The 23021-nt window shown below is 47.4% G+C and overlaps 1 protein-coding gene across 1 annotated transcript; it reads right to left on the bottom strand.

Annotated features, from left to right (window-relative positions):
• Positions 1-379: 379 nt before the first annotated feature.
• EIF2B5 (eukaryotic translation initiation factor 2B subunit epsilon) lies at positions 380-18988 on the bottom strand. The gene is made up of 16 exons (XM_082767715.1): positions 18828-18988; positions 17082-17206; positions 16799-16984; positions 16528-16705; positions 15403-15483; positions 14597-14674; positions 14196-14508; positions 13378-13523; positions 12927-13065; positions 12187-12288; positions 11416-11523; positions 10470-10560; positions 9592-9715; positions 4673-4798; positions 3041-3151; positions 380-2156 (listed from the first exon to the last, which is right to left on the bottom strand). The coding sequence occupies exons 1-16, from the start codon at positions 18978-18980 to the stop codon at positions 2091-2093; spliced, it is 2127 nt and encodes a 708-aa protein (XP_082623841.1). The 5' UTR covers positions 18981-18988; the 3' UTR covers positions 380-2090.
• Positions 18989-23021: the final 4033 nt, after the last annotated feature.

The following is a 23021-nucleotide window of genomic DNA, read 5'->3' as shown; positions in this document are numbered from 1 at the left end:
ACCAGTTCTTACTCCCCAACATTAGTAGGACGTGTCACAATACATAACAGCCAACATTCCCACTAGCTCTCATCACGGCTAGGAAAACAGGTTTCATAGGATTTACAGTTCATCTTTGCAACATACTCCTGTACAAAACCAAATCTCACTGATTTCAGGATTCAAAGTTCAAAAGTGTTAACAAACTATTCTCTACTTTTAAATAATGAGATCATGAGCTATCACTGGGTATTTATACCAATTCCATCATGTGCTGACTTCTTACCTGCTTAATACGTGCCTGATATCTCTTGAGGAAAACGTAGAAATGTGTTACTTGGCTTACCTCTAAGCTCTGCTCAAGCACATACAACTGGACACATAGGATTCCATCAAAGCAACCAGGCCAGTATCACCAGGATAGTTTTTATTTGCTCCCTGAATTAAATATTGGCAGATACAGAAAACTCAGATACCAACTATTTCCCCAACATTTACAAGACCGAGTTTGCCATGTCAGAAAACAAGCACAGTTACGCACAGTCCTGGCAACTGATAGTGGGAGTGCACGAGATCGCCCTGGCTGAACATCAGTTTTGAAGAGGCAGCATCCCTGGCCTCCAGCACCCAACACTGTCCCCTCACTGACAGTTGTGGCACCACGGAACGGCCAAGTAAATATCCTGAGTGGGCAGCTCCAGTGCATATTCCAACCCTCCTCTCACGGGATTTATTCCATGCTCCTCCTGAAGGGACAGAGGCAAGGTCAGCACGTCCAACATAGAACCCACCTACGAACACAAGCTGATTCCCACTGGGCCTTTTTTGCTCTGTTCTTTAGAAGAGCAGAGAAGAACGCAGCGCAGCGACATTTCCAAGCAAGTTGTTCTTAAAGGCCTTATTGCTGCCTGCCACGCATCGTGCTGGCAACAAAGCGCCAGATGCACGCTCGTTCCCTGCTGCACGCCGAGCAGCTCTGCAGCTGCTGACCTTTACAATGGGTTTGCAGCACTTTCCCTGCTGTCTGAGGGAAGGGAAGTTCTCAAATAAAAAGGCGTGAGTTTGAGTAAGAAAGCTTATATAACCAAAATCATTTGGAAACACAATGCACGTGCAGTTTGAGGAGATACCACTCGCTCTTTTTCACATTGGAGCAGAACTTAGGAACTTGCATTCTCCTTAAATGAGTTGGTGCGATCAGTGCCCTCAGAGGAAAACACGAGTGTAGTTGTGCAGCAGGAGAAGCCAGGCATCTCTGCTCTCTTTGCTCCCTTTTTACTAAAAAAAAAATAAAGGTTGGGGAGACATACTGCTGGGGATGAGCACGAGACGTATCACATCTAAGATGTGGTAAACCACGTAGACCACTGTGCACCCACTATTAGTCAACCCCTGTCGGGGAAGCCGAGTACCTATGATCCTGTTCTAAAGAAAGAGGAAACACGCGGTGTTACCGCTGTGCAACCTCGTGTTAGATCCCAGCACAGCAGATGGCAAGAGATTCTCCCTTTCATCAAGATCACAGAAGTGCCTTCTGGGCTGCAAAATGCCTTGGGCATCCTAAGACAACTGCATCTTCTCCAGGCACAGGAACTCTCGAAACTCAGTCCTGCACTCCAGATCCTCATCCACATCCTCCTACCTACCAACCTTGCCAGTGTCTCTTCAGCAGTTCTGAGCTCCAGAAGCAATAATGACTCCAAATAATTTAGCTGTATGACCACTCTTCCACAACCCCAATGGTTAGGTTTATACGGGCGATGCATTTGCATCTGTTTGCTCCTTTTGCATTAGTAACATGGAGCTTCCAAAAGATAGCTTATAGCGTACCATAACCAGGCTCCAGAGGGATTCTAGGTATCACCACCTCCTGCTTTTCCCTTGTGTTTATTACACCGTGCTACAACCACCCAACATGATGTGCCACTAGACAAGTGAGGGAGGGAAGGAAGTGGCAACGTTGGGAATGCACAACAGAATTAATGATGGGATTGTCAGTCACTTCGATGTCAGGCCCCACATCTACACACCATGCACTGGCACTGATCTTGCCCTGCCCACTTGGCCCGGAAAGGCAGTGAGAGTGCCTCTTCTCATGCCAAGCCACCGTGTCAGTCTTGGTCGCCGTCAGACGACTCTTCTTCTGCCTCCTCCAGCCACTGGATAAACTTCTGGAGCTGCAGAGAGAATGAAAATGTAGGTGGGTGACAAGTGACAAACAGGTGCTGGGAACGCTCAACAACTGTATTGTGTCAGTGAGGACTGCTATCACACACAAGAAAGAGAAAGGGTGTTTCTAGAGGCAGAAAACAGGCAGATTTGAGGAAGACACACAAGTTTAGATGAAAAACAACTGGCATGCCATTAAAAACACTACTGACCTATACTACCAGTTGACTTTGCAAAGGTTTATAAACAAAGCAAAGGTTTAGACAAAGCTGCAGTTCCTCAGAGGTGGCCTTCTTCCCCTCCAACTCTTCCAAATCCAGGGAGGAGGACTGGAACAGGGCTCAGCCAAACTGCAGCACAAAGTTCTGTCTGATGGAAGGGGGAAGTTTATACGCTCCCTTACAACACAAGCCAAATGAAACCACTCAGTACAGCAAACGCTTCAAAATATATGCGAAGGGGCTGGTAAGCCAGGAATGAAAGCTTCAAAGGAATTGCATGGGGCCAGCACACAGGGCATTGGCCTAAAGCCCATTTCAAATGGGTGTTGGCTTAGAGAGACCGTGCTGCTCCTCCAGAAAGTGCTGGCCTTATGCTGCAGACCCCACTTAAAACAACATCCCTCTCCTACTGCCTCCATTCCTTGTTGAAACAGGATGATTATGGCAGAACGCACAGAAACATCCGCTCTGGAGAACAAAGTTGCGTTGTTTAGCGCTCAATACACTGCTGCATTATTGGCCTACCAGCAGCTGCTCCACAGAAGGTGACAGTGGCACTGAACTCCAAGTTTCTTTTACCAGATGTTTGCTTTTTTTTTTAAAAAAAAAAAAAAAGCAAACAAAACCAAACAACAAAAACAAACAAACAAAAAGACACCTTTGAGACTTACCCTCTGGTTTTTACGAAGCTGCTTTCCCTTGTCAGATGTGTCCCGCAGAGAGAACCAGTTGAGAATTACATCTTCTTCCAGAATTTCCAGCTGGTAAAATGTCATCAACACCTGCATTGATTAAAAAAGAGCAACAGGGCTCTTTATAAAGCCTTTTGGGACTAGCTCATGTCCAAGCATAGACTTTGCACGTAATCTGTGTCTTCCAGCTCCATCTTCAACAGAAGGCAATCAGTCTGTTTAATTTTGATTTTATTATTACAAATAACTGCACTTCCCCTGTCAAGCCCTATGCTCCTGGCAGCTGGATGCTACGACACACAATGAGTCAAAATTCAAGCCCCATCGCCTTCAGCTCTGCGGCTGCAGGGTATGCTTGAGAGCTGCGGGCAACAAGAGGCCATAGAGGGCATCAGTTCAAGATATCATTTCTCTTCTTAAATCACCCCCAAAAATATCCCCAAAGCAGATCAGATAAGCCACCCTTATGCAGGCCCAGATACACACAGCAGTGACATGCGCAGAGAAGAGCACGAATCCATCCACCCTGCCCCAGGCTCCCTCTTCCTGTCAGTTCTCTCTGAAAAGTGCCTTATGGCAGGTGTCAAAGCAATTGGTCATTCACCAGCTCAAACCCCTGCCCAGCGCAGTGAGGGCGAGATGCAGTCATGCTTTCTCAGGGTGCCTTTGTGCTCAGGCAGAGCAGGCACTTTGCAGTTGGTCTCCTTGCGGCAGAGCACTGACAAAGCTGTCTGCCAACTCCAAATATAAAGTGTCATTTCAATTCTCAGCCTCCAGGGAAACCCAAGCTCCTAGAACAATGGACACATGCCAAACAATTGCTGTAATTCAATGACATTTTGGCTCACCAAACCAAAGGCTTTTGGCTCAGCTCCATGCTAAGTGCTTTGCCATTAGCCAGAGGCACTGGTGGCAGAAGTTAAGATTACTCTGTCTTGAGGAACCAACAGTTAAGCAGGCCCTAGGAGAGCTCTTCCAAAAGACAGGGGCTTCTTGAGACTGCTGAAGGAAAATACTTGCAATTCAAATCAAATGCTCTTAGTCTGAAGACAGAAAGAACACAGGGACAAAATATTTGTGAAGGAGGATTGTGCAGGGATATATTGAAAACTTTTGAAGTGGGAGGATAGGTAATAAGCCACATGTTCGTTGCCCTTTATTCCCAGTTTCACAACTAGGTCAGCCTGAATAAGAAATTCTGCCCTTATTCCCAGTTTTGTGCTCTCAACTAGCATAAACCATTTGGCAGTTACATCCCAGGGACCAGGCAGAGACAAATGAAGTTAAGCTCTTCCTAAAACAAGTCCCTGGCCTCACGTCTCTTCCAGCACCACACAAGGGTATCTAGGTTAGAAGTTGCAAAATAACAGCTCCCTTCAGGCTTCATGCTGCTAAGGGATACTTACCCTCAGCCGTGCTCACTCGGAGGCACAGGCAGACACAGAACTTTTTTTTCTAAAGCAATTGTTATAGATGGATTTCCCATCCACACTCTGCACTGCAACCCCACATTTCTCTCCTCTAACGCAGACAAGCTGACGATGTGAACAGGATGCATTTCACCATGAATCCAGCAAAAACAGGTCCTCAGAGCTGGGAGCAGATACTCACTTTAGCTATTGATGTGCAAAGACTGTCATGTTCCAGGAAGAATTCCTCAATGGCAAATAAGGCATTCAAGTGATCTGATGCACGTTTTATGTAGTTCTTAAACAACGGGGTCCAGTTCTTCAACAGCTGCAGGGACAAAGCACAGAAGAGTTCCTGAGCTATGAGATGGATGTGTGCACTCAGCCCAGCTTCTCAGCTGTACTGCACTGAGAAACTGACCCAGGACAGCATTTTAAGAAACCCTTCAGCTAGCCAGTTACTGTGTTTGTCTCTGGCCATTAAACAGACACTATTACGCCTCGTGTGCAGACAGGACATGGATTTGCCAAGTAGCCTTGAGAACATCAGTTAGCTTTCTTGGTTTTGCTTCTCTGGCTGGAATAATAGACAATCACAATAAACGTGTTTAACGGAGTCTGGTACTCAAAGAAAATCACATCACAGCAGACTGATAAGGAGAGGTATATACATGCTCTCAAACTTTCCCTCAAAGTGCAGCTAACATTTCGGTGGCACTTTCCCGCAAAGCAAAAGAGCAAATAAGAACTAAGATTTTTAAAAGTTCCTAATTGCAAGTCACATGTTTTATGTGTATCTGCAGACCTGCTTGGAACCTAGAGCCCACTGCAGGGAACAGGCAGAAAGGATGAATAGCAAGAAACTGTTTCACCGTTAGTGGATCCCAATTATCTACTCCAACGTTTATAACTGATGAAGCCTTTCGTTTAATTATTTTGGTGCTGCCTCTTCAAACGGTATTTCTGGCCAAGTTCCCCACAGCTCTTTCACTTGTACACATCTGAAAAGCAAGCAGCAGGGAAAGCTCTGCAGAGCAGCACCCAGGATAGGAGGTAATAAAGATGCAGCCTTGCCCATAAAAAAAAGTTTTAAGATAACAGAGCGAGGACGATAAGATACAAAAATTCCTCATTGGCCACATCATGACTAAGCCATCCCATGAAAATACTGTAACTATTCCACTGGCATGCTCATGCAGGTATATGGTCTTGCCGTGTCTCCTTACAGAATACACTCACCCAGTCTGTTTTGAAGGGAAACAGCTATTTGTATTTCTTAGGGACTTGGGGTGTGATGAAGTTCTGAGTCACCTACATCCAGGGTTCATCTGTCCAGAACAATTGTGAACAGGCAGTAGCCTTGCCAGAGGGAAAGCTTCATGACAAACAGTGGAGCTAGAACCCAGGCTACCGTGGGCTGTTGACACAGCCTGTGCTAGGAAATACTGCTCATCAACTCTATAGCACTACGTTCTGCCACCTCTTCAATTACTGCAGCCAGGCATGAATTAGCACGCCTCAAGCAGACACAAAAAAAAAAAGGAAGATTAACACAAATGGATCAATCCATAGGGTATATCGACTGGCTCAAGGGACAACAGGAAGAGCACAGAATGATCCTAATCGTCATTGTATTACAACAAAAAGCTGAGAGCTGCGTGACATATTTCCAAAAATGATTCTAACCTTTAGCAAAATGTTTAAACCTAAACACTATTCCTTCTCCAACCATTTCCCACATTTTTATTCTTTATTCTTCACCTCAAATGCAGCACAGCTACTAGCAAGTTCCTTCCAGGCTAAGAAATATTTTGTAATACCTTACTGTTAACATCTTTAAATCACAAGCTGGTACAATTCTAACCAGAAGTTATGAAATTTTTAAAAGTAATTTATAAAGAAAGCAGAGCTATGAACACTCACAACCTCAGGACTCAATCCCATGTGCCTATTGCTGGGAAAGGGAGAAAAAAAAATAGACCATCTCAGGTTGAGAACATGCACTGTTACTGTAATTGGTGCTAATGGGGAACGGAGGGCTCAGCCCAACAGAGCTCTTTGCAAAAACACACATAGGAGACTGTATGGCCACAGAGGCTGCGTTGGGAGTTTCAGAAAAATCTGAACTGGAAGATTAGAAGCTTGCGCTTATTTTAGATTGAAAAGATACTGCAAAATTAAGAGATAGCTGAGAGGGCTGTAGAGACCGACAGGCAACATCCTAACGTCCTAGGCTTTGACTTTATCTGGGTAAGTCCTAAAAACGATCTACATCCTGGAGAAAGCTGTCAAGTTCCTCTGACAAGTTCATTCATTTTTTTTTTTTATTATTTTATTTTTTTGGTCATGACGCTGCACCAACTTCATCTTCAAAGAGGCTTGTGATCCACTTTTCTTCTACCAGAACAGTCTCAAGACCAAGCCTATTTTACCCCCACCTCCAGCACAGAACACCACCATGAAATGTGTGCAAAGCACATGAGACACAGCTATAATTCTGACCTTGTTATACCTTAACAGCATCTGAGCTGACCACCAGAAATTTCTCCAATGAAAGCAAGGATCCATCTGCTCCCTGAACACACAATCCTGTCTTGTGTACCTTTGCATGATAGTACAGAAGACAATGGCTCCCAAACAGAAACCCACAGAGGTGCACCATACGTGCTAGCTGCTGGGCAGCAGTGCAGACACAGGCCAGCTCACAAGCAGAATTGCCAAACTGCCTCATGTGGCTCCTTTTAAACATCCTCACCTATTGTCTGGTGATGCTTCAGCAACAACAGCAGCACAGCCTTCAGTTTACCAGCAACTTCAGCCACACTCCCTCCAATCGTGCCTACAGTCTGGGAAAGGTCATGTTTTCTGTACCATCTCTGTTTTACAACTCGTACAAGAACCAAACAAGATACCTGACATACATCAAACTGAATAACTATTTCTCAAGCCTCCGCATTTCATCTGAAAAAATACCCATGGGCATATCCCTTTACCGGATGCTTATTTCCTAAAATTGCTGCAACACTTGCAAGCTTCATGCTCAGGGGCCAACACTTTGGAGCACATACTGTGGTTTCAAGTCAAACCATACATCATAACAATGGCATTTCCACAATTTCCCCTCCTGAGATGTCTGGGACTGCTCCACCATTGCTCTAACACAAACAACCCATCTTCCTTTAACATCTCTTCACTAGAGCTGAGCTACAAGGAGAGTGAGAATCAGTCCTACAAAGTTCAGTAGGCTTCTGATATTCAACACTCTCAGAACTGAAGTATTTCCATCTCATACAAAATACCTTTGCCATATGTAAACCATTATAAGCAGATCTCAGCCTAATACAACCATTGACTGAGGCCATTTTAGCTGTACAGCTACATCTTCCTTATGCACTCACCTGTACCAAGCTAGTGCTTGAGATTCGCAGGGTGTAAGAAGTATTAGCAACTTAAAACACTACACTTTTTACTAATTAGGCAACCACAAGTTATTCACTGCAGAAAAATACACTTTTCCACTTTTTCAGATACTGTACAAACACATGTTCTGCCTGAAGAGCTGGTCTCCACTTTTCAGAGTTCTGTTGGTAAATAAGCACAAGCTGCTGTGCAGGAAGACCACTGGTATCTGCTTAACAAGCCTTCAAAGGACAATTCTCTACTTCCATTAGAGGCACATCTCAACTCAAACAGTTATTATAACAGTGAATAACATTGTGTGTGCAACGGAATGATAACTGTGTGCCTCACCAGGACACTGCCTGCTGCTATCAATACAGAAAGCCAGCACCAACGATTCTGCACCAAGTACAGAACACTGAGGCACCAAACTCTCCCAGAGAAGGATACTCTAACGAGCTTGCTGGCTGCTCTTTAACCAGGAACATTGGGAACCATTGCCTGCCATGATAGCCAACTGCTTTGATGCTTGAATCTCTTTTCTAACTCCAAGGATTAATTTGTGTTTCGTAAATCCACATCACACACAATTCCCTGCCTGAAGAAATTCCACCTGTCCACCACACTGGGCACAGTCACCCTGAATATGTTTTGATTATTGCTTCTTGCTAAAGGTTTTTGATCACTGCCTCTGCTGGCAAGCATGAACACCAGCTTTCCTACAATGACATATATATCAACAAAGTTACCCAGAAGTAAGTTCTTCGCATACTTCCATAATCTTTAGATTCAAAGGGTTTGGGGGCAATTATGCAAAACATTATTCATTTATATAGTACCTTTTATCTAGACTAGAGCCTCTTCTGACTGGATGTTGCACTGAATTTCTCTCCTGTCCTACTCTTGCTCTGTTAGGACCCCAATCAGTTCCTCTTTAGCTCTGGGAAGGACTAGTTTAAATCCAGTAGGAGACAAGCAGGTGTCAGATACATTTACTCTAAAAGTGCACCTATGTAGCATGTAGTTTTCAAACTCAATATACAAATACACGATAGCAAAGAGAAAACCACTACAACGGCTTCAGCTTGGATCAACGAAACCATTAAGATAAAGCTGCCTGCTTTTTAAAGCAGATCCTAAATAAATCCTAAAGCCAGGAAACAGGAATCGCTCTCACCCAATTATACAACCCCAGAGACAAACCAACTCTTTAGAGACACAACAGAGCTCTGTATCTTCACAGAAAGACAAGATTATGCCTCTGCATTTAGCTGGAAAAAATTGGCACCGGTTACAGTATGCAGACAAATAATGCCTTGGAAAAGATCCCACTGGGAGAGGAGAACTCCCTGCTGCCCCAAGGACAGGGCTTATGATGGATTAGAACTGGATTCCTGGAATGCAAGCCTATAAAGACATCTCTAACAGTCCCTCTCTGATCTCTTCTACAAGTTATACTCTTCTACTATCACACCCAGGAAACAGAAACGATCAGAGGTACTGCAGTAGGGCTCCCCACACCTATGGTCTGAGCTGATTTCTGTCAAGCAGGCACAATAGCTTCAGTTCACTTTTAGGGAAGAAAAAGAGGCTCATGACCTCAAGGAGCTCAAGTCACTTCAGGCTTAAGCAGAAAGAGTTCTCAGCCAGGAAGAACTTCATGAGTTCACACTCCTACACGCTAAAAGAAAAGCCCCAAGAGTCAAAGGGAACAGCACTCACAGGAAGTAATGCTGAGAAATAGTTCTGGGAGTCCAGGTTTGCATCCAGCTGTTGCAGTGGGAACTCCAGAATCACTTTACTGAGCACCTGCATCATCTCCTTCAGGCCGATGTTATAGGCATACCTGCAAGGAAAAAGGACAAAAAAAAAAAGTTTCACACTACATCTCTGCAGACTGTGGTTCCTCACATCATTATAGCAGAAGATTTGACTTAACATCTTCCAGAATTTTTGTTTCCTCCCCCCAAAAAACATTCAAACATTCAGGTAACAAAGCCACCTTGCATTGCATCAGGCCCCGTGTAAGACCAACAGTCCTGGAAATCTGCTGTCACTGTGGAATGAGCTGCTGCACGGACAGCACCCTCACGTTTACTAGAGTGCTGCATGAATGTGGTTGCGCAAAAGAAGGGAAACAGGTTTGTATTTGAGAAATACTAGGTAAAAGGCACCCTGATTACATGTTCCAGACTTGCTGCTGTACAAGCAGAGTGGACAAGTCACACCACTGCACAGTCTCAGCTGCAGACAGCTGGCTGAATGTTGCAATGCGAGGAGCAGCAGTTCCTGCATGAGTTCACAAGAAGTCAGTGCCAAGAACTGGCTTTCTCTCTCCAGTGCATAATTACTTAATAGCAATTCAATGTCCCGTTACAGAATTGGGGCTGGAAAAGCTTAACGGTTGAGGAAGCTATAGATGCATCAATTCCTGTGGTCATTCAGTCACAAACTCTAATCTGCATTTCTCATGCTGTAATACTGCTAAAATTATTGTTTAACAATCAACATGGGTATTCACATGGTTTCTCCTCTTTCTAGATCTGCTGTTAAACAGAACCGTTCAGAATAAGGGACAGCATTTTTAAGGGAACACTCACTTGAGAGAGTTGATTTCCAGGACCAGGTTGTCACAAGAAATGTTTTCCTCTTCACCCCTCTGTAACGTACCCAGAACCTCATTCTGGAAAACTAATGAAAGAAAGGACAGGTAGTTAGGCCAAGGAAGAGCACACGTTCTTCAACCCTTTCATTACAAAATGAAACTGTGCCCTTAACAAAGGAAGCATTCTGATGCAGACCTCTATTTGCTCTCCATAAGCTGGCACAAACCCACATCAACTACACTTACAAATAGTGGTATAATGCAAATAAAGGAAAAGACTTTCTAGATATCATTGATCTAACCACACCAACCAGTACAAAGCTATTTATCTCCGTGATCTTTTAGAGCAGTTTCTATTACACTTTCACATTGTAGCCTTTCCTATTCAGACAAACTTCACCTTCCTTTAACTAAAGATATGAAAGCAAAGATAGATACTTTCAGGTGCAAAATGTGTGTGTGTGTTTTCCAGTTTAGCCTGAACCCCTTTTAAATCCACATGAACCTAAAGCAGAAAATCAAAGCACATCTGCCAAAAGAAGCAGTTTCTATAAGGAAATTTAATTCTCCAATACAATTACAGCAGTAATCTGTCCTGACCAGGGAAATTTGCTGGATCTTCACACAATCTGAGTTTAGGCAATGACACTGCCATTTGAACAGATGACTCAGGAAAGTCACTTTCATGAAAGCCCGGCGATCATGAGTGAGAATGATGAAGGATCTTTGCCTAGCTTCTCACCCTGGACTACCTTGGGTTAAGGTACAATAGCAACATAGTGAATATTAAAAACCAGGGTAGCAAATGTAGAAAGTGAGGTCAGGAAGCAAACATTACATCCATCCACAGACATTCCAATACACCTAGAGAGAGCAGCACAAGCCTCACTGTCTGCATTACCTGCAGACTTACCATTGCTCTCAATGGCCCCATCTCTCACCTTTGATGTCATCTAGCTGAGGGGATGCTGCCCGACTGTCTGGCTCCTCGGAGCCCATGCTCATGTCACTGTCTGACTCGCTCTCTTCTTCTGAATGCACAGCCGGGCCTGGTGAAGAAGAGAAGACACCATTCAATGCTCAAAAGCTTCAGCTGTCATACGCATGTGGAACCAGGTGTCCCAGGGACTTCACAATCAAATCAGCAACCATCTGTCCTTGCAAGAAAGGCTTTACTCACGGGTCCAGATGGTTAGAATTGCTGCAGAGGGAACACTACAGCTGGCACTGGGATTGTTACTATTATTATTATTTTTAAAGTCTGCGGGCAGACAGCAAAGGACAGGGACAGAAGCAAACGCATTTGTGCAGAGTGCTGACTCATTATGGAGCAGTGTCAGCAGGCTGTCACTAGCAGGAAGAAAAACAGAAGAACCCAGAAGAGCCAAAGCTTATCCCTTCTATCCCTTCTGCAGGAGGGAGTGGCCTGTGGCATGCCACTCACGGCACAGACAGCTGTGTGTGTTCATCAAGTTCATTGTGTAAGTCAAAAACACAATAACCATCTTCCACAGAGCACAGGAAGAGAGAATCTGGTCTGTCACCTTTCTAAGTAACCTCTCACCTTCAAACACAAATGTTATCTGAAGGCCCAACTGCCTCAGAGTCCAGGCCTTATTCTGGGAACAATTATCAGCGTTCCTCTCAGCAAGTTTCCCCGACACAAAGTCTGTCTGCCCATTCCCAGGTGACTACACTAAACTCTTCCTTACCCCATAGACTCTGTCTCTGCTCTTCTTCATCCTCTTCATTCTTGTCATCTGCTTTCCAAAGATAGCCTTTGCCTTCTGAGCCTACATCCTTTTTGTTGTAACCTGAAAAAGACACAGCGATTAGGAGGTAGATGTACTGGACCTGCTTATGGGTAAACCTGAAACAGACTGGTAAAACTTGCATCTACTGCCCTTAAATATCCTTCAGTGAGAGGGAGCTGGGATTCCTGAAGATGCATACGTTTTTCCACTTTTATCTTCCCACTTGCCTCGACAAATGACCACTGACTTACCCCCACAATAGCAACAAAATTCAGTTGAGCATGTTCAGATCCCTCAGCAAACCCACACTGGTAGAAACAGCATCTCACAAGGACCAAGTCCTTGGACACATTCCAGGTACAAGGACATAAATCTTGTAACCTGCCTTGAACTGAACATTTCTTTCAACTCCAGTTTCTTGTCTCTTATGAGGCTCCTACTCCAGGAAAAATGGAAAATAGCTGATTCTCCACATATTTCATTGCTGGGATACTGAGGTACAATACCCCACTGCCCAGCTTGAGCTGAACATCTTTGCTTGCCCTATGGGACATACACTCCAAGCTGAACACAGTACTAAGCTGGCACTGCAAAATCTAGAGTGAGGAAGGGGAAAAAAAAAACAAAAAAAAAAAACAGAAAACAGAGGGCAAAGTCCTCTGCACATCCTGAGCGCGTGGAGCCAGAAACTCTCGTACCTTTCACTTTGACTTTATTCTCCTCCTTATTCACACCAGAATCATCACTGAACTGGTCGTCATCCTCTTCTTCCTCATCTGGCGGGTGCAGGGAGATCACTGTGCCCTCAGAAAGTGTGATGCCAGGACCTACTACTACCTGCAAATACGTGCAACATATCTTAATGAAGAAATACCTTGATTGCTCCCTCGTCCTGCCACCAGCAGGGAGGATAACAGCTCCAGACAAGCTATTCCAAGAGAGTCAAACAAACGTAACTACAGATATCAGCACTGCTAGGCCACACACCACGCTACCCTATCCAAAATGCCCAAAGGAAGAAAAAGTAGCAGCATGTCCCCATCTCTGAGGAAAGGCCTGGAGCAGCCCTGCATTCTGGTATGGTTTAATGTATAAGCATAGGAAGTGCCAAGAGAGGCAGAAAGCAACATAGACACAAACACAACTCACCTGAGAGGAGAGGACACAGTGCGGCTTTAGCTTTACTTTCTCCTTCACTTCAGCATTATCACAGACAACAGAATGGATGATCTCCACGTTATCTGCTATCCGTACGTTGTCCCAGAGAAAAGCTCCATCCAAAGTGACTTTATCACCTGTTATACACCATCAAGTACAAATATTTTCATCAAGGCAGACTGCTGCTCTCCCACACTGCTGAGTTCACTAGAAAGCACCTTACTGAACCTAGGACTAAACAATGCCCTCGATGCATAAAAGATGTTAGATGAAAGGAGGAAAAGGGTCTTATAGACCTACAGACACTTAACCAAAGCTAAAAGTTGAGTTTGTTCCCACAGAGATTTAAGAAGTTGACAGTAACAATGGACATCTTGGATTTGTACAAACACAGCCAAATCACACACAAAAAAAAAAAAAAATCAAGCCAGAGCTAGAAAGAAGGGGCACCAGGCAGCTCACAAAAAATGATGCCCCTCGTTTGCAGGATGTTGGTGGTGATAATCCTAGGTCATTAAACACCATGCATTCTCTTCTGCTGAAACAACTTATTTGCATGAAGTCATGAAGTGCCTCCCACTTTCAGCATCATTAAAGTACTCTGAAAATTTTTATGTATTTCCTCCCCTGGGAAACTAAGCTTTTCTCCTTTTTTCCCCATTAGTACCTAGCATCTTTGAGAGCCAAATGTATGTATCTTGTAAAAAAGAAAACAAAACAAACAAAAAAAACAGACAACCAAACAAAAAACAACAACACATTGTGCCCTTATCTAGCACACCATGCATGGCCCCCATTCTCATACTCACCTATCTTACAGTTCTGCCCTATAACACTGTTCGTTATGGAGCAGTCACTGCCGACGACGGTTCCCTGCCCAACGAGCACGTTCTCTTCCAGCACGCTGCCGTGACCAAGGCTAACATCCACCCCCCGGTAAATGTTGTGTTTGGAATGGGTGTAACTCTGGTTCTCATCATCAGTGAAGTTCATCTCCGGAGTCAAAGGATAAACCCAGCGTCTGATGATGTCAGAGCACACAGCTTCGTACATCAGCAGGTTGCATATATGAGCACCATACTCTTCTGTCGTTACATGCATGTGGATCTGGTTCCCCAGGACCTGGAAACAGGACGGGACGTGTCAGAGCATTCTCTGATGCAAGGGGACAGGATCTCCCTCCTAACATCCCTCTCATCCCTCTCCTTACCTCCTCATTCACTAACAGACCACGCACAAAGTCATCCCGTGTCTGGTAGTCAAAATTGTCTGTAAAAAGCTCAGCCACCTGCCAGGAATAAAATATAGAGACATAATGTAATTATAGAAAAAGTTGTCAGGGAAGCCAGTTAATTAATGGCTGTTCAGCAGTTCTCAGAGAGACGAGTTATACAGTATAGGAAAGTGATGCTCTTGCCTTGAATAAAGCTTTGATTCCTGCCGGTAGGAGTGTTGACCTTCCCATCTCTTCCTCCTACCGCAGACTATGAACAGATTCTGGTTTTCAGAAGGGGCAAAACATATAACTTTAGCACCTCCAAGCAGTCCGCCCAGCCTCGCTTTGTAGTTTCACTCCCAAAGGAAAGCTGTAGAGCAGCTCTTTCAGAAGTGGGAGAGATGTTACCAAGCCATTACTAAGCCTAGGCTGGAGCAATCCTGAATGTTACCCTAACCTGGTACCAGCTTGCACATACTGACACTTTTCCACAGTACAGGCATCACCTCTGCTCCACAGACTTTACTACTGCTTACTTTCCAGTATGGTTTCATCCTGTGCCCAGTCAGCCATTCAGTCTCCTGATGCATCTACTATTTAGTTCTGCCTGGCCTTGATCAGGGGATGGCAGGAACAGGTTCACAGAGCTGTGCCACACGATCCCAGCTCAGTCGCTGAGCACAGCGGGGAGTTCTGGTTTTCAAACGCAGTGCACCAAGGGCACATGCACCCCTGCATGTCAGGAGCACCAAGGAAGCAATGCAGATTGAATTGTAGACCCTCGGAAGGGCAGAGCTCACCTGTGGAGAGCAGATGCTGATATGACAATCCAGCAAGTCATGGCGCACCTCCACATTCTCAATAGAGTTCTGAAATAGACTCTGGAAAAGGAAGAGATTCAGGTAATCTGAGTGTCGCACGCAGCATTGAACCCCTGAAGTCTTCCCCAAGCCAGAGGTAGCATATTGATTGAATTCTTGAACTAGCTGCTGTTCTGGAGATCAGAGAAGTCTGCTGTCTCCACCGAGAGAAGCGTAGCAGGCACAGTCCAGCCACACACAGCTGTGTGTCAGTCAGCCAGGACTGCCCTCATCCATACAAGCTGCAGTTCTCCAAGAAACAGCTTGTACAAACGATCTTTTTTTTTTTTTTTCCCCCAGGAGGTTCCTTACCTTTAGCTGCTAAAAAGCTACAAACGTACAAAGAATATTAATGAATCCAAATGCAATATTCACGGCTCTCATACCCCCCATGGATTTTTACAGTTGTGGGGTGGTTTTATTTTACTCCTCCTTTTTTGTCTTGGACAATGATTTGTGCTTTCATTTGAAAGTAGGGAATAGTTTACCAATAACTGATTTAGAGTTGAAAATGCCATGTATATTCATAGTCTTACTTCTGATTTGAAAAAGAAAAGGGTCCATTTATCTATCTGAAGTGCCTCCACAGATGCAAACTGAGCACTTACTACATTATTAGCAGAGCCCCTGACATTTCTAGAGAAACAGTTCAGGTAGAAGTGATAAGAGGTACTACGCCTTGCACCTCATTATTCCACCCTGTGTCAGGCTCAGTGTCGCTTCAGAACAGTTTGTGTATGACAGGGACATAGGCACTCCAGTTTGCATGTCACTGTGACAGCATGAATCATCCACCTCCCTTGTTTCATACAGAGAAAGGGATGCAAACTGAATTTTGAGAAATGCCTGCTCCGTCTTCAAACTGTGAAATGAATCCCAGCACATCACCAAGCCTTACATAAAGGTTAAAGAAAAAAGAAGCCAGTTTACCAAGGGTTACTTCCTATCACCTGCTCCTCCAAAGGAAGCAGCAAGCACAGCTCCCCAGCCCTCCCTCCAGGAGGATTTCTCGGTGGGCTACTTCACTACCGCAGCCCTTTTGCACCCATCAGGTTGCAGACGCACCATAGGAAAGCGGAAACGTTTCAGCCCCTGGGTTCTCTGATAGTGAAGGACGCGGTTCGTGGCACTGTCCATAGCAATGATGATGTCATCCTCCTTGCACCTGGCGTGGTGACCAGGCGAGGACTCCTTGAAGATCATCGTCATCACAGAAACGTTCTTTTCCATCTTACGCCGCAACCTGAAAAAAAACGAGGGCAGAATTTTGAAATCACTCTCCAGCCAGAGCCCAGACAAGCACACCAGGCAAGCACGCGTTTCTTTCACCACCTACTTGTGCTCTTCCAAGGCTGTGGATATATTGAAGTTGGACACCACGTCCCCAGTGACCAGAATGAAGTCAGAACGAACGAGGGACTTGGCATCAACGTCTCTCAGCACGTCCCCCAGGGAGCGGTACAGGTCGGAAGTCACGAAGCGCACCGTGTTGGGAGAGGTGTGGCGGCACCACTTGGATTTTCTGCGAGGAGAAAAACACATCAGAAAGGCACAAAAAAAAAATATTCCTACAGAACACTCAGGAGGACACAGTGCAGCTAAAAAGAAGAGATTCTTACTGTAAATGCTCTTTTATCTCAGCTGACTTCCAACAGCAGAAAACAAAGGTTTCTTCCACTCCAGTTGCTGTTAGGAACTCCAAGGTGTAGTCAATCATGGCCACGTTTGCCATAGGTAAAAGAGCCTAGAAAACAGACACACAGAGAACTGAACAAACACTGTTAGTTACCACATATAAATCTGTCCTGGTTTTGGCTGGGATAGTGTTCATTTTCTTTGCAGTAGCTGGTACGGTGGAGGCTGGGGGTGCGCGAGGAGCTGGGAGGGGACAGAAGCAGGACAGCTGCCCCAAGAGGCCAGAGGGATGTCCCATAGCACATGGCACCATGCTGAGCAGCACAGCTGGGGCTTGGTCAGGAGCTGGGGGCAGCCACTGCTCAGGGACTGGCTGGGCGTCAGTCAGCGAGTGGTGAGCAATTGCGCTGTGCATCACTTGCCTTCTGTATTTTTATCATTATTAATATTCTCCCTTCCCTTTCTGTCCTATTAAACTGCCTTTATCTCAAGCCACGAGTTTTTTTCTGATTCTCTCCCCCACCGCACAGGGCGGGAGGAGCAAACAGCTGCGTGGTGCTGAGCTGGGTCAAACCACAACAAAAGCTCTTCCGTGAGGACTCAGCTAAGCTGGGCTAGAAAACTCACGCATCCCAGTGCGTCGCTTCCTTGACTCAGGCTTCAGCTGCTACAAGAAAAACCTGTCAGACGTGAATGATGCAGCCACAGGAGCACGAGTGTCCCGGAGACAAGGGGAGGGGGAAGATGCAATGGGAAGTGAATGCAGGACTGCGATTTGGGACTCGGGCCGTACCTTTAAGCCCAGTTCCTGATTTACAACTGAGTGATGTTTCAGCATGGTATTTCACTCGCTCTGTGTCCTGCTTTGTTTCAAACCCGATGCCATGCGTGCAGTTATGACCCCCACAAGCAGGTAATTAGCAGACGAGGCAGGATCGCTGCTCAGACCCGGCAGCACTCCTTCCTCTCAGGTAGCATGAGGGAGATTATACCACAGAATTCTGCTGTAGTCAGACCTTTGTAATAATACCTAAAAGTCTCCTTTCCCTTTCTTAGTAATTTCAGACAGCTGCATGTGGCCAAAACTATGTTTTATATAGCATTTTTAAAGCTCTTACAAATTACTTGGGAAGTTCCTAAAAATTACCTGTTCTTACCTCCCTACTTATTACAGCGAATTACAAAATCTTAATTAAGGAGTTAACGTCACCTTTTTCTGCCTTTCTGTGCTTTATTTGCTGAGTTATCAATCTTAAGGGAGCTAGTATATTGCAGAATCACAGAATTTCTAGGTTGGAAGAGACCTCACGATCATCGAGTCCAACCTCTGACCTAACACTAACAGTCCCCACTAAACCACATCCCTAAGCTCTACATCTAAGCGTCTTTTAAAGCCCTCCAGGGATGGTGACTCCACCACTTCCCTGGGCAGCCTGTTCCAGTGCCTCACAACCCTTTCAGTGAAGAAGTTCTTCCTAACATCTAACCTAAAACTCCCCTGGCTCAACTTAAGCCCATTCCCGCTTGTCCTGTCACCAGGCACGTGGGAGAACAGGCCAACCCCCACCTCGCTACAGCCTCCCTTGAGGTACCTGTACAGAGCGGTAAGGTCGCCCCTGAGCCTCCTCTTCTCCAGGCTGAACAAGCCCAGCTCCAGCCCCTCCCCCCCCACCTCCCAGCCCCATTCTCTTCTTCTCCCGCCCGCCGCAGCCCCCGGGGCCGGCTCTCACCCGCGGCCGGTCCTTGGAGATGGGGAAGAAGCGCCGGTTGAAGCTGTCGGCCACCAGCACGGCCTGCAGCGGCGGCGGGGGCTCCTCCTGCGGCTCGGGGCCCCGGCCGGGCCCCGCTCCGGCCCCGCGCCTGGCAGCGCCGCGGGCCGCCATCTCCTCACGCTGCCTCCTCCTCGCTTCCCCCCCCCCCGTCGCACTTCCGGTTCCGGCCCCGCGCCGGAAGCAGCGACGGGAGCGCGGCGGGGACACAACAGCGCGAGGGCGGCGGGCGAGCGAGATGCGCGGGGAAGGGGGGTGCGCATGCGCAATGCGGGTGGAGGGGATGGTGATGGAGGGGGTGCTGTGAGGGGGTCTCCTGTGAGGCCCCCCTGAGGAAGCCCCCACAGCGGGAGCTGCTGTGCTGGAAATAAATTTATCTCTCTGATTTCGTCTCTGTGTGTGTTTGTGTAACCATCACGATGGCGGGTGCCGCCCTGCGCCCAGCACCAAGGGAGACCCCAGCCCCACGGTCCCTGAGGCGCCTCACTGAGCCCCCCGGGCACTCCCCAAGGAGGCTCCTCAGGAAAACAAAAGGGGGGCACATCGCAGGCATCAGGCCTCCAGTTCTGTCCCGGTGCTGTCCCCTCAGCCCAAACCCTCAGGCTGAGGGGTCTTTGCTCGATTATTAGTGGGAAAACTACGTGGTGTGCAAGATGCAGCACCCCTTTCCGCTGTTTTAATTGCATATTTGCGACTGACTTAGTAGAAAACTCTTCATCTCCCGAAGGACACTGCAGCATTGGGTGTTCCCTGAATTTCCCTTACCCGTTAAAATGTTCAGGCATCGCTTGCACTGTGCCATCTGCCCCTAGTAACTTGTGACTGAGCCCCTGCTGCTCCGCACCTCGTGGCGGAGTTGCTTGACCTTAGATAGTTGTTTGGAATAAAGCGGCAAGGATGGGCTCGGTGAGGAAATGAAAATGAGCTGCCCTGGAGAAATAAATTGTTCCCATCATGTTCAAAAATAGGTATCCGCATCCCCTCGGGAATCCTGTTGCCGCAGTGAAGAAGCTAACCGGGGAAATAAATAAATAAATAAATAAAGCTCCCAGATGGTTTGAGCCCAGGGGTTACAGCTTGGGGAATTAACCAAGAGGTGGATTTGTCATTGCCTGAGGGCAGGACAGCATCTTCCTTCCTGCCTATGTAGCATTAAGCGCATAAACAGCGCCAGAAATCAGGTCTGATCCAGCATGCACAGCCACTGCCCCTGTCAGGACAGGGCACATGGAGCTCGGCAGGAGAATCAGCAGATTATCTGGCTAATTGCATCCTGTTCTCTCCAAATGAGGCGACTTTCCAAGACGTTGCCCTGGTAAATTGGCAGGAGCAGGGGAAAGCAAATCAAGGTAATTGCTAATGAACTGAACTCAAAATTGGCCTGATAAATATTCCTCAGGCTTTGCAGAAACATTTCCATTTGGTTTCAGTTGGGACTTGCAGGCCAGTAGCACCTACATCAAGTATTTTCTGAAAGCAATACAATTCCAGGGGAGCTTTTAGAATTGAAATTACCAAAAAACAACACAATGAGGCTGTACTGGGTTACTCTGAAGGACCACCGAGCCCAATACCCCTCAGTGGCTGGGAAGGGGATGGAAAGCCCCATGGACTGTAAGGTTTTTTCCATCTCCGTCATCCTTCAGAGTGTCAGTGAGCAAAATATAGCAGCTCTGGGAACAGTGAACCCTGTGGGGATGCTCAGCTCCCTGGGGCATCTGCCTTCCAGTCCCTGCCCCTACATGTGTAACCCTTCTCTCTTTTCTGTCTGTTGTCCTCTCCGATCATTTGGTTGCTCCCCAGCTTTTCCCTCTGTGTAGATGATGCCCCCTGGGGTATCGTTAAGCCTTGGCAAGCAGCTCCAAATTTGGGCCTATTTCAGACAGCTTTGGGGCTCCACATCCACAGGGACTTGTGGCAGAGGTTCCTGAGGGTGATGGGACTTGCAGTGATGAGGATCACGGGAGGTCTGCGTGGAGGAACCGTGAGATTATATTGCTCATCATCCCTCACTGGCTGTTTTCCCAAGTAGCCCCGGGGTGGCAGTGCTCACACCCAGCTCTCAGACACGGTCCCACGCAGGTGATGGTGCTGTGCGGGTCCTGCTGCTCGCACTCTGCTCCATCCTGTGCTGATTCACCTCACCACCATGCTCAGAGACTGATGGGGCTTCGGGCTGCGCAGGCTCCTCACATCAGCTCAGCGAGGACAGCCTGCCCGAGGGAAATGAGTCAGTGGCCATCCAGCCTTGGCACACGCTCCTGGAGGCAGCCAGCCTCATGACCCCAGAGGCTGCTCCATCTGAAGAGCGAGACCCGTTCCCCATCAGGGGACGGTGCTGGAGCTGTCACGGGAACCAGTGCTCCCAGTCACGAGGAGGTCTGCCTCAGCACAAACACCAGCAGATCGCTTCCAGGGGAAAACCACTTCCCCTGCCCTTCCCCTGTTTCTTATTTGGCCCCCACACAACGTCTCGCACTGCCGTACACCGGTACCACCTCCATCCCTGGGCTCCCTGCCCTTCAACACCTGTGTGAGCCGAGGATTTTCCCCCAGCTCTGCGCTCTGCACTGAGACATGAAATTCGGTGGTTGGGTGGCACACAGGAGCAGAGCTGCCTCCTGTTTTCTCAGCTAACCCTTCTCCAGCTCTGGCCCACGTGGATTCCCGCAGCAGAAATCTCTTTTGGAAAGCCAAAGGGCTGAGCAAGAACTGGGGGTTCACAGCCACAGCCAAGGAAACATCACACTGCAGAGGGTTACAGGGACAGGATTTGGTGTCACCTGCATCACGAGAAGGGAGCCTGCAGTGCCAGGTCGGGGTTGCGGGGGACAAAGAGGGAATTCCCTGGCTCTCAACAGCCAGAATACCCAGGAGAAGATGACTTCATTTCCAGAGCCCCTTGGCTGGCTCCAGCTCTCTACTACCCCAGGGAGGGGCCCTATGCCACTGGCAGATCTTGCTCTGTTCCTGCTCCCCTCTCGTGTGTGAGGGCAGAGGGCAGGGCTATTCCTCATTCCTCATCTTTTCCAGGGGAGGAAAAGGGCTCCTGCAGCCTCCCCGTTGAGAGCAGCCCCAGCTCTGGAGGAGATGCCGGGGGAGCCGCCTGTCCCTCTGCCTGCTGCGGCCACACCAGCTGTGTGGCTTCAGGAAGGAGGCAGCCCCGCGTCCCCGGCATCCCTCTGCCAAAATCCTTTGATCAAGGCAGGGCTCGGAGCAGAGCCCACGTTTCCTGTAACCCTTCCTTCCCTGCGTACTCGCTGCTCCGTGGGAAAGGCAAATTTGTCAGAGCTCCAGTCCGAGGGGCTCCACATCGCCAGGCAGGGCTGGGAACCGAGCAGTATTTCTGTAGCTGTGCCATTGCAAGGATCCGCTCAGCTGCTCGTGCACCCCAAGATTTGTTTCAAAAGAGCTTTGTGTTGGGGCTGCCTTAAGATCTAACGAAGGCAGAGAAGGGGAACTTTCTCAGGGAGAGCTCTGCAGCCCCCTCCAGCACTTCAAAGCCAGCGAGAGGCCACCTTATCTTGACAGATGTTGCATGCCATGGAGCTGGTTACTGAACTGATGTTTCCCATGGCCTCACTCCAACACTTCTCCCAGTTCGTCAGGGAGATATTTCAAACTGTAACGCTGCAGAAAAGTAGAAGGAAGCAGCTGATTAATGACCGTTTCCTGGTAGTGTAGAAGTGCTGGCTCCAGTTGTAGCCGTACCAAAGAAGAGGGAAAATGCTGGAAACCAGAAACCAGATTAAAAGTTCCTCTTCTGCTTTTTCCAAGACAAAGCAATTAACACTGATACGGTGCAGTGTGCTGGGCTGTGCGAGGCCTGTACCCGAGGCGTGCTGAGGAGCTCATCCCATTGCTCCCACTGCTCCTGTCACCACTGGGAGGACTGGGCAGGGACACTGGGAGCAGCCTCCCATCCCCACCAGAGCAGCACTGCCCCGTGTGCTGCCTCCGATGCCCTAAGCAGATGAATTATTCCTACTTCTTCCCATCCTTTTAGGATTTATCAGGGTGTGAGGCACTGATCACACCACCAGTCCCGAGGTTTGATTCCCAGTGCCCTGAAGTTACCAGGCTGCCTTCCAGCTTGGTGCAGCCACCCGAGATGAGGTGGGACACCAAGCTCCTTGGGGCAGGTTTGGCTGCAGC

The sequence above is a fragment of the Aythya marila genome, assembly GCF_965140915.1.
Source record: "Aythya marila genome assembly, chromosome: 9".
NCBI classification, from domain to species: domain Eukaryota; kingdom Metazoa; phylum Chordata; class Aves; order Anseriformes; family Anatidae; genus Aythya; species Aythya marila.
This window is presented reverse-complemented; position numbering and strand designations above follow the sequence as displayed.